The sequence below is a fragment of the Salvelinus fontinalis genome, chromosome 25 (genome assembly GCF_029448725.1).
Source record: "Salvelinus fontinalis isolate EN_2023a chromosome 25, ASM2944872v1, whole genome shotgun sequence".
NCBI lineage: Eukaryota > Metazoa > Chordata > Actinopteri > Salmoniformes > Salmonidae > Salvelinus > Salvelinus fontinalis.
This window is the reverse complement of record NC_074689.1, coordinates 15,869,136-15,881,360: the sequence shown is the minus strand read 5'-3', so window position 1 is coordinate 15,881,360 and position 12,225 is coordinate 15,869,136. Positions and strand designations below refer to the sequence as shown.

Here is a 12,225-nt window from a genome sequence, read left to right as displayed (position 1 = left end):
CTAACATTGCCCCATGCTGATGCAGAGGTATGTAGTTTAACACACACACACAAACACACACACACAGCTGTGAGCTGAGATGCAGATGGGTAACGGTCACTTTGCTACCCCGTCCCAGTAACATCACTTAGCATCACATCACCTTGACATGGGAGCACGACCGCCACGGCCTAACAGGCCACCCACGTCTCCATCTAGACGTCCTTCTCGGCACTAACACACACACAAACAAACACACACACATACACATAGAGGACCCGCTAAATGCCAACTACTGTTCCCTTAGCGACTTAGGCCATTTGTCCCAGTTTCCCTGTGACTTCTAAAGCCTGTCAGGTCCAGGGTGAGAGGAGAGCAAAATGGTGTTTTAACCAGCCCTCTCTCTGATGGCTTAAGAGGCCAGTATGACTCAATATGTCTTCATGTAGACCTGAAGTAGTACACCCGATGTGACCAATTTGTCCATTGTATCCTAATACGTTTGGCACTGAGAGGCTAAGTCACTGGCTGGACGAAGGATATTTGAAGTTGTCCATGCAGTCAGTCAGGCAGTCAGACAGTCAGGCAGGTATTCCATATTGATGAGCCAGATCCATCACATTGGAGGTTATTATTGAGGGTTATTGAAGTGTTTCATATGAGGAAGGATATATATACTCTGAATATTAATCCTTTGAAAGTTAGCTAGCTAGCTGTGGGTGTTGTTGCTCCTTGCTCTTGGGCTAAGTCCCCTCCCCCCATCTCTCTCTCGCTCTCATTACTTTTTAAGCAGATCACCACCACACAATGATATCTCATAGCCCTAAGCTAAACCATTGTGTGCCCTGAAATGCTAATCACATGTTCTTCAACGAAGATGGAGATTTGCATATTGGTCATAAATAAAAGATGGCGGTTGAGATTGAGCGTAAGTTTTTTTTTAACTACAACCAAACCCCAGGGGTTAATAGGACTTGCAGCAGAACAGAATCACTGATCGGCTTGGAAGAAAAATGAGAATGATTTATTTATTTTCAGTAGCCAACAGCCAACCTACATACCATGATCCTCATCAATCCACCATCAAACTGAAATTATGAGCTATGAAGGAGATAACATTGCCCTACATACCAAATACGTGGAATTCAAAGCATTCAATGCGGCCTAAATGAACAACTAGAACAGTAGTACTCTCTTTGAATGAATGACATCATAAAGAAATCGGTGAGAGTTTGAGAAAACTTGTATTTTTCACACAAAAAGTTCAAACCCATTTAGCAGAAATTGCAGAATGTTTCAATCAGGCGGTAGGAATAAGCACTGTATCTCTACCTTACATTACTCATGCTGTCTCGTTAAGTGGTGTGTCAAGAAGCGAGCACTGTTTTAAAGACATTCACCACCACTCAGCTATGCTCTGCTAAAAAAACTCACTTGTAACGGTCCTGACCTGTTTTATGTTGTTTTTGTATGTGTTTAGGTCAGGGCATGTGTTTTGGGTGGGCAGTCTATGTTATCTGTTTCTATGTTGGTTTTGGTTGCCTGGTATGGCTCTTAATTAGAGGCAGGTGTTTTGCGTTCTCCTCTAATTAAGAGTCATATTTAGGTAGGGTGTTCTCACTGTTTGTTTGTGGGTGATTGTCTCCTGTGTCGTCGAATGTATGTACCATACGGGACTGTTTGGCTGTTCGTTTATTTTGATGTCGTCTGTTTCCTGTCCGTGAGTTTACGTTTAGTAATTAAGTTTATGTTCAGGTTTCGTCAACGTCGTTTTCTTGTTTTGTATTTTTGAAAGTGTTTTGTTTTTTCGTGTTGCCATCATAGTTTTTTCAAATAAAGAGATGGCCTATTTCCCTACTGCTGCATTTTGGTCTGATGATCCTTCTCTCCTCTCCTCGTCCGAGGATGAGGAGAGAGACAGCCCTTACATAATCACCCACCACGCTAAGACCAAGCGGCAAGGGAATGCTCAACAGAGCAACAAGGACTCCTGGACTTGGGAGGAGATCCTGGATGGTAGAGGACCTTGGGCTCAGCCAGGGGAATATCGCCGTCCCAAGGAGGAGTTGGAAGCAGCGAAGGCTGAGAGGCGCTGGTATGAGGAGGCAGCGCGGCGACGCGGTTGGGAGCCCGTGAGTCAGACCAAAAAATTTCTTGGGGGGGGGGGCACACGAGGAGTGTGGCAAAGCCGGGTAGGATACCCGAGCCAACTCCCCGTGCTTACCGTGGAGGTAGAAGGCGTCGTACTGGTAAGACACCGTGTTATGCGGTAAAGCGCACGGTGTCCCCAGTACGCGTGCTTAGCCCAGTGCGGGCTATTCCACCTTGCCGCACTGGGAGGGCTAGGTTGGGCATCGAGCCGGATGTCATGAAGCCGGCCCAACGTATCTGGCCTCCAGTACGTCTCCTCGGGCCGGCGTACATGGCACCAGCCTTACAGGTGGTGTCCCCGGTTCGCCTGCATAGCCCAGTGCGGGCTATTCCACCTCGCCGCACTGGCAGGGCTACGGGGACCATTCAACCTGGTGGGGTTGGGGAGGCTCGGTGCTCAAGAGCACGTGTCCTCCTTCACGGTCCGGTAGACCCGGTGCCACCTCCATGTACCAGTCCTCCGGTGGCAGCCCCCCGTACCAGGCTGTCTCTCCGGGTTCTCTCTCCTGCTGTTTCCTCCTCTCCAGCGCAGCCAGTGCCTAGACCACGCACCAGGCTGTCTCTCCTTCTCCTCCCTACAGAGCCGTCCTGCCATGACCAGCCAGAGCCGTCCTGCCATGACCAGCCAGAGCCGTCCTGCCATGACCAGCCAGAGCCGTCCTGCCATGACCTGCCAGAGCCGTCCATTCAGGACCTGCCAGAGCCGTCCATTCAGGGCCTGCCAGAGCCGTCCAGCCAGGGCCTGCCAGAGGCCGTCCAGCCAGGGCCTGCCAGAGGCCGTCCAGCCAGGGCCTGCCAGAGGCCGTCCAGCCAGGGCCTGCCAGAGTCCGTCCAGCCAGGGCCTGCCAGAGTCCGTCCAGCCAGGGCCTGCCAGAGTCCGTCCAGCCAGGGCCTGCCAGAGTCCGTCCAGCCAGGGCCTGCCAGAGTCCGTCCAGCCAGGGCCTGCCAGAGTCCGTCCAGCCAGGGCCTGCCAGAGTCCGTCCAGCCAGGGCCTGCCAGAGTCCGTCCAGCCAGGGCCTGCCAGAGTCCGTCCAGCCAGGGCCTGCCAGAGTCCGTCCAGCCAGGGCCTGCCAGAGTCCGTCCAGCCAGGGCCTGCCAGAGCCCGTCCAGCCAGGGCCTGCCAGAGCCCGTCCAGCCAGGGCCTGCCAGAGCCCGTCCAGCCAGGGCCTGCCAGAGCCCGTCCAGCCAGGGCCTGCCAGAGCCCGTCCAGCCAGGGCCTGCCAGAGCCCGTCCAGCCAGGGCCTGCCAGAGCCCGTCCAGCCAGGGCCTGCCAGAGCCCGTCCAGCCAGGGCCTGCCAGAGCCCGTCCAGCCAGGGCCTGCCAGAGCCCGTCCAGCCAGGGCCTGCCAGAGCCCGTCCAGCCAGGGCCTGCCAGAGCCCGTCCAGCCAGGGCCTGCCAGAGCCCGTCCAGCCAGGGCCTGCCAGAGCCCGTCCAGCCAGGGCCTGCCAGAGCCCGTCCAGCCAGGGCCTGCCAGAGCCCGTCCAGCCAGGGCCTGCCAGAGCCCGTCCAGCCAGGGCCTGCCAGAGCCCGTCCAGCCAGGGCCTGCCAGAGCCCGTCCAGCCAGGACCTGCCAGAGCCCGTCCAGCCAGGACCTGCCAGAGCCCGTCCAGCCAGGACCTGCCAGAGTCCGTCCAGCCAGGACCTGCCAGAGTCCGTCCAGCCAGGATCTGCCAGAGTCCGTCCAGCCAGGATCTGCCAGAGTCCCTCAGCCAGGATCTGCCAGAGTCCCGGTGCTGCCCCTTGTCCCGGTGCTGCCCCTTGTCCCGGTGCTGCCCCTTGTCCCGGTGCTGCCCCTTGTCCCGGTGCTGCCCCTTGTCCCGGTGCTGGCCGTTTATTTAGGGGATGTTAGTTTTAGGGTGGTCATTGGGAGGGGTAGACAGAAACGGGGAGTGACTATGGTGGTGTGGGGACAGCGTCCAGAGCCGGAGCCACCACCGTGGTCAACTGCCCACCCAGACCCTCCCCTGGACTTTGTGCTGGTGCGCCCGGCGTTCGCACCTTGAGGGGGGGGTTCTGTAACGGTCCTGACCTGTTTTATGTTGTTTTTGTATGTGTTTAGGTCAGGGCATGTGTTTTGGGTGGGCAGTCTATGTTATCTGTTTCTATGTTGGTTTTGGTTGCCTGGTATGGCTCTTAATTAGAGGCAGGTGTTTTGCGTTCTCCTCTAATTAAGAGTCATATTTAGGTAGGGTGTTCTCACTGTTTGTTTGTGGGTGATTGTCTCCTGTGTCGTCGAATGTATGTACCATACGGGACTGTTTGGCTGTTCGTTTATTTTGATGTCGTCTGTTTCCTGTCCGTGAGTTTACGTTTAGTAATTAAGTTTATGTTCAGGTTTCGTCAACGTCGTTTTCTTGTTTTGTATTTTTGAAAGTGTTTTGTTTTTTCGTGTTGCCATCATAGTTTTTTCAAATAAAGAGATGGCCTATTTCCCTACTGCTGCATTTTGGTCTGATGATCCTTCTCTCCTCTCCTCGTCCGAGGATGAGGAGAGAGACAGCCCTTACATCACTACAAATTTCAACACTTCTAAGAAGTTCTGAGTAAACTGCGTCTGAGATCAAACTTTTGCAGTGTAGGGAGAATGCAGTATTTATTAGTGGCTGTGCTGTCGTGTCTGTAGAAATACAGTATCTTACAGTGTTGCACCTCTGGATAAGTAAGTAGAATAAGAAGTACAAGTTTAATTAACTTAACTGCAACAGGTCTAGTGCTGCAGACATTTGTTGAATACCATGTGCACTATGTACCATGATGTAGTGTTCCAGGCCAAAGCACGACTGGATTTAAACTTACCCCAGACTTCAATAGCCAATATGCAGTGTTGGCTAAACTGCAATCAATCAAATTTCTCATCAGTTTATCCGCTGAATGTCATTAAATTAGGCACTAACAATGGCTGTGGTGTGTGTGTGTGTGTGTGGTTTTCTTTTGTTTAGAATCGACCACAATGTTCGTGGTCATGTTTTTTTGTCCAATTCAAAAGCGCAAACATTCTCTAATCCCATGTAAAGACATTAATCAAACATTGATTATAAACTCTTAATAGTCACATTCCAATATATGATCCACACACACCATATGTAACGGCTTTCTTCCAGGGGTGAAGGAGAGGACCAAAGTGCAGCGCGGCTAGTGTTCAACATGTTTAATTAAAGAACAAGTGGAACACTACAAACAGCATACAAAATAACAAATGTGAAAAAACCGAGACAGACCTATCTGATGCAGACAAAACACAGAGACAGGAAACAACCACCCACAATCCCCAACACAAAACAAGCCACCTATATATGACTCAATCAGGGACAACGATTGACAGCTGTCTCTGATTGAGAACCATATTAGGCTGAACACAGAAACAGACGAACTAGACACACAACATAGAATTCCCACCCAGCTCACGTCCTGACCAACACTAAACAAGCAAAACACATACGAACTCTGGTCAGGACGTTACACCATACTTATAAATACTTATAACCTGATACTTCTAATCTAAACGATAAGAGTATTTACATCTTAATGTGGTTTACATGTCTGGTGATATTCAAACAAATTGATAATTTTAAAACATTAATATTTCTGGGTGGTGTTGATTATGTCAAATGGCAGTGGACCAATTTCTTAATTCAAAAGATCAATTTAAAGGGATATTGTATGTGGGATTATGCATGGTAGACGTAACAACTATAGCACACTGAAACTGCCCTGCTCAATCTATGCTATGTCCCAAAAGGCAACCTAATCCCTTTGTAGTGCACTGCTTTTTATCCCAAATGGTCTCTGGTCAAAACTAGTGCACTGCATAGGGAATAAGGTGGCAAGAAAGTCTGCAGCATATACAGTTTCAGTGTCTACCTGCTGTACATACCAATTACAATATATAGGCAACCCCACGTCTATTAAACTTCAGTACAACTTCTGCCGACCAATCAGAATCCTCTGGTTTTACTTCCACTGTAAATCCAATAAGACATTTCTGAGCAGCACATTTTAAGGAGGCAGTATCTTCTCTGCCAACACTACTTTGTAATAGATCCCCTGCGCACACACACACACACACACACACACACACACACACACACACACACACAGACACACACACACACACACACACAATGTGGCAGCAAGAGAGGTTTTCATCCAGCCTGGGCTGGAACTGAATGTGTGAATCTGCTTAGGTCATCATCCGTCTTACAGACACTTTCAGTCAGTTGGCTTAGTGTGTGTGTGCATCATGAGTACGTGTGTGTACCTTTTACCACAAAATCCCATATTCGGTCAGTGCTATCTCAAATAACGACTAGATTTTCAACATAGAATATATCAAAAAAACGTTTTTAGTATAATACAATTGTATATTTTAGATAACCTCAACATAAGTGAGCTGTAAGCACATAAGGTTGTTCATGAGAATCACAGTTACACTACAACACTGACATAATCATATGTCTCAACACCATCCTCCACATAACAAAGAGTAAAAAATGTCAGACAAATGGAAAAATGGCAGATGGGATCTAAAATATTTACATGAAAGCACAATGCATCTGAATGCATTGGAGACTGGAGACGCCCCAAGTCAAAACATAACATGAAAGAAGAGTCACTTACAACCACACTCAGTCCAACAGGGAATCCTGACAAGCAGCAACCTCTAAAATATGCTAGTGAGTCTCCAAAGTGATAACCTCTTTCAGGAATAGGGAACAACCACAGCATTGTAGGCTAGAGGGAATGTCCCCTATGAGCATCCTGTCAATCAAATACTTGTCATCTGCAGAGGCATGAATGTCATTGTGCATGGAGAACAGTGGCCAGAAACCATATTGGGTTTGGCTTGCAGAAAGAACCACGCTTCTTAATTTTCAACACTTTTCAAATACAGAAACTTGACACCCAACACCTTATAATCAAGACTTGAGGCGCTGCTCTAAAGCATTATTAAACCTTGTTATTAAATAGATTACAAATTGTGATCATTAGCCTGAGACACAATCCTTCATCAAATATCTGGGGTGGTAAGAGTCAAGCATAGGGTGCCATACTTGGGGTGGCAGGTAGCCTAGTGGTTAAGAGTGTTGGGCCAGTAACCAAAAGGTTGCTAGATCGAATCCCCGAGCTGACAAGGCAAGAATCTGCCGTTCCGCCCGCACCCACTGTTCCTAGGCCGTAATTGTAAATAAGAATTTGTTCTTAACTGACTTGCCTAGTTAAATAAAGGTTACATTATAATTCAAATGAAGTATAGCCTACAGAATTATCATGGTTATACCTGATGTATTAGCCTGCATTCTGCAGTGCTTTGAAGGAGAGGGTTTCTGTCATAGAGCCTGCTATATTATCTATGGTTTCTATATTAGGTTCCTGACTGTTCTGGAAGTGTGTGGGACGCAGCATGTGGGTGTTGTTATTTGTCTATGCAAGAAAAGTCAGGTATAGGTGTCAAAAAAGGAAGAACTCTGTGTACAGTCAGTACCAAGCTTGCATATACTGTATAAAAATAACTGGACTATAGCCATAGCCTGACTTATTACTGGAAAATATACAGTCAGTGGTGTTTTTTAAGAAGAAAGTATCACTAGAACTACATCACCTATTGACTAGAACACTCCAACTCAACTCTGGACCTAGAAGACTGTTCCACTGTGTTTTTTCATTGTTCCCCTCTAATCAGGGACTGATTTAGGGACACCAGATGGTGGCAATGAATTATCAGGTAGAACAGAAAACCAACAGGCTCCGGCCTTCGTAAGAGTTGAATACTCCTGGACTAGAACACCCTTGCCATAGACCACAGACCTATGCAGGGTCTAAAATGGCACCCTATTCCCGTGCACTACTTTACACTTGAGCCCTCTGGTCAAAACAAAAGCAGTGCACTATATAGGGAATAGGGTGACATCTGGGGCGCACAATACTGTCTGCAAAAGTGCAGAAGCTCCATGTTGACAGCTTGAATGGAATGAGGACATAATCTAGTTAATGAAACCATAAAATAGAGCAGGACATTCTAATAAAGCCTGTCTGGCATCAAAGACGGCATGGCCCCCAAGGTGGTATAATTGAGCCTAGGGAAAGTTTAATCATATGTAGGCACCTAAATATGTTTGAGTATTATTGCCCCTATACATGTGTGTTGTGCCAACACTGATGTAAGACTTCTAGCATTGTGCTGACGTTATAACTCATTTGCATATTTGATCTAGTCCTTTATGTATCTATGAATTAATCGATCCTGATTTAAAGATCAGATCAAAGGGCCAGTAACATGAAATACCAGTCTAAAGCAACTTGTATAAGCTACAGTAATTGCTTGCTATGGCAACTCGAGACAGGAATCAATTGCTGTCTGCAAGTGTTGTGATTTATATTCTAAGCACAGTCTATTTTCATCGATTGCATTATGCAAGTTAATTTCCAATAGACAAGCAAATTAAACAATTGTAACTGAAATTAGCCAATGAACGTTAACCTCTGGTAGATTGTTTTCAGAAAAATGTTAACAGTATAAATCAGGAGCCGATTCAAATACACCCACATCATAGAAATAGTGAATATAGACAAACTCACCACAAGTGTTGGGACCCCTGCCACGAGCGCATACAGTAGAGCGGGAGGGATCGCGCTGGACTCCTCCGGTCCGAGGTACGGCTTCGCGTAGGCATTGTCATAGCAGAAGAATCCTTGGACGTGCACGTTAAACGTGTCCGTGTACTCGAAGTAGTATGCCAGCATGACCGTCCCCGCCATGATCACCAACTGAAAATAAAGCATGTTCGTCAAAGGAAGAGAAAGGAACATTTAACAATCCACTTCACTGAGAGAAAGCCCCGCAACCTGTTTTCATTCCGCCTTCTTCGCCCCTAGCCTAGCGCAGCAGCTTGACCATAGCTCCTGTCAGCCCCACATTTCTCCTACTGCCACTAATGCTCGTTATAAGGCATTGCTGAATGGTGATGTTCACAGAGCCGTGTTCTGTCACCCCCGGTTGGTCACTGGAACCGGAATGAACGAGATAGAGATGAAAACGTGTGGTTTGGAGGGAGCGCACGCGGCGGTCTGTGTGTTTGTGCGCAGCAGCAGCCGCGCCGCTATTCACCGTGGGCAGCAAATGATGGAAAGAGGAGTGACAACGCACGCACGTTGCTGCTTTTCATCTCTCCTTTCAGCACCCGCAGTGAATGACTCTGAGCAACTTGTTAGAGCTTTAGATTCGCATCCAAGTCATCTTCACCGCAGTCAGAGTCGTGCGTCAGCTTTAGTGCCCTTTGGAGAGATACGCACCATTCCTATTCATTTTCATTATGCGAACGCCTGCATGTGTCCTAAAGACTCCTACAACAGAACACAGTAATCAAAGCTGACGTCAACCACATCAGTCTACTCTACACTCTTGTCCATGCAGTCCAGATATCTATATTATTGTAATTTTGTTGGAAGTATTTTGAGAGATATGCATGCAACATTCATATTCAATTCAATTTTATGCACGTGTTTTCCAAAGACTCCACCAAATTATTAATCAAAGCTGATGTCAACGACTGTTCTGTTGTTGGAGTCTTTAGGTTCACATAATGAAAATGAATAGGAATTGGCCAGTGTTGATTTTTCATTGTTACATTTCTAGTGTTGATTCGGGAGTTAAATTCACTCTGTAAGATTGAAATTAAGACTCAGTGGTGTAAAAGAACCCCCAGTGTTGGTGTTAATAACCAGAGTTATTCCTTTACATTGTGGATCATAAAACAGTCCAATCAAATCCAAGCCTGTCATTATCATATTTCCCAGCATGCTCTACTGCGGGTTTATTTTTTAGGATTTATTTTCATATCTGTTTTTGCATGTACATTAGTCAATCAATTAATCTTATGCTACACAAAGATAAATAGCAAAAATGTTTGTAAACTAATCCAATCAGTTAGTTTGATTTATTATACCCTTTACTGAAATGGTTGTTCCAGTTTAAATGGGTTTAGGTAGTCTCCTTTACCAATCTTGATAGTCATTCTGAATGCGGGTTGCGGGATAATAAAAATTCCAACGTTTGGATACCCAAACACTATCTGGATTCCAATAGGAATTACACATATCACTTTGCAATCCAGCATAAAGTGATATATGCAGACCTGATGTGGCCTTTAAGCCAAGAGTTTCCTAACACCACTGAGTTAGGATAAACTGTGCAACAAAGTCCTTATGATATACAGTATGTAATGTATAGTGTATTTTCATAGTTTAATTTTACTTATTACATTTACCTATGACCTTTTAAAGTAAAGTTTTTAACAACCATGTCTGTGCCACTAACAAATACAGCCATGGGTGGTAACTCCACAATTCACAAAAAAAGGCATCCTGGGAAATATGCAAATTTGGCTTTACTCCATACGCCATTGCATTATATTTCACTCCAGAGTAGAGTGAAATACTAATTCATTCACTCCAGTGTATTGTGAATTTCACACAGCCAGTGTACGGTTTCTATTCTGTATAGGGTTACAGAAACACTGTCTAAATGTTAACATTTTTGAAAGCGTGAAATTCACTCTGTCGAGAGTGGATGCATATACGCACTGCAAAAGTGTTAAAATTAACACTACAGCGAGTTAGTTTAACTGTCAGGTTCTGACCTAATTTCCTTTGTTATGTCTTTATTTTAGTTTTGTCATTGTGTGTGTTGGGGTGGGCATTCTATGTTGTTTTTTCTATGTTTTGTTCTATCGTTCTATTTCTATGTGTTTGGCCTAGTATGGTTCTCAATCAGAGGCAGGTGTCAGTCGTTGTTTCTGATTGGGAGCCATATTTAGGTATCCTGTTTTTCATTGTGTTTGGTGGGTGATTATAGTTTCTGTTCTGTGTTTTGTTTCACCGTACAGGAGTGTTCGTTTGTCGTTTTATTGTTTTTGTTCAGTGTTCATTATTCGTATTAAAACAATATGGACACTTACCACGCTGCGCATTGGTCCCCCTCTTCTTCCAACCACGACAAGCGTTACATTAACAGCGAGTTAGTTTAACACTTCCGATTTTCCTGTGTAGTCAAGACAACATTTTGACCAGTATCATAATGCCGTGGGATGCCGAGAAATGTATATCTTCTGTCTATTCTATTCTAATCTACAGTCATGGCATATGAGTCAATGAGGACAAACACACCAAACACTTAGACACTCCATCCATGGTTCTAATGGTATCATTCAGTTTGGGTGTAATTACGGAAAGATCTAACTATCAAAGGTACACAGAGGAGATGGAGAGATGTCAAAAGATCCAGTTTAAAGCAGGACTATGACATATCTGTTCTCTAGCTGTCTGTATTGTCTGGATCAGGGGAGGGAAAGGCTGTGTGCCATGGTGATTATAGTGGCATCAAGGATAATTTATATCCTTTACCATTAATGCCAGCCTAACGCAGATTTTACAGTCTCAAAGAAACAGACATTTCTGAATGTGCTCAAACTTTGAGGCTCTCTTATGGCTAAGCCTCATTGGCAAGAAATGTGGGCCAATCTTTCATTTTTATTTACCATTTTTAAAGGGTTTAGCCTTCCCAATATCCGCCCATTATTCCAGATGTACCAATGTGCATTACAGATCAGGGGTCTTTTTGTCAGAATCAAACTCTCCACGGGAGGCCAGACAATATGTGCCAGGCGATTCACAGTGGCCCATTACTTGAGCCGCATCATCGCACCGCTGCCACGGATCCAATCATGCGGAAGGATCTACAAATCTGTCCAATTACTGATCGGGACAGCACATGTCAGCTCTGAGGCACTGAGGTGTCGTGTTTACGAAAAGCACCATCTGAGGGCCACAGTCCATCTGTCACTCCAGAGATGTGAGTGAAGTGTTTTTGTTCCAATGTTGATTTCCTCCTAAGTTGGGAGGTCTAAGGTCACAATAAATCCAGTATAAAATGGGGTAAAGATAGAGCAGGACGTTTAGTTATTAAAAATCCTTAAGAGTCTATTGATGCACCCGTGAGTAAATCTAAGTGCCAAAATAAAAAAATCCCCATTAAAAATCCATCAATGTAAGCTAGATATCAGGCTTTTTGCATGACCTGCATCTCAATCCACCGCATCC

The 12,225-nt window shown here is 45.7% G+C and overlaps 1 protein-coding gene across 6 annotated transcripts in view; it reads right to left on the bottom strand.

The window, feature by feature from the left end:
* The window catches only part of LOC129822895 (phospholipid phosphatase-related protein type 5-like), a 123,854-nt gene that overhangs the window by 65,349 nt on the left and 46,280 nt on the right, over window positions 1-12,225 (bottom strand). For 3 of the 6 annotated variants that reach the window (XM_055881400.1, XM_055881403.1, XM_055881401.1), the window contains exon 3: window positions 8,707-8,895. In XM_055881400.1, the coding sequence (XP_055737375.1) occupies window positions 8,707-8,895 (189 nt within the window). Of the gene's footprint in view, window positions 1-8,706; window positions 9,435-11,084; window positions 11,163-12,225 lie in introns of those variants that run through there. The other 3 variants (XM_055881404.1, XM_055881402.1, XM_055881405.1) reach the window with 3 other exon arrangements.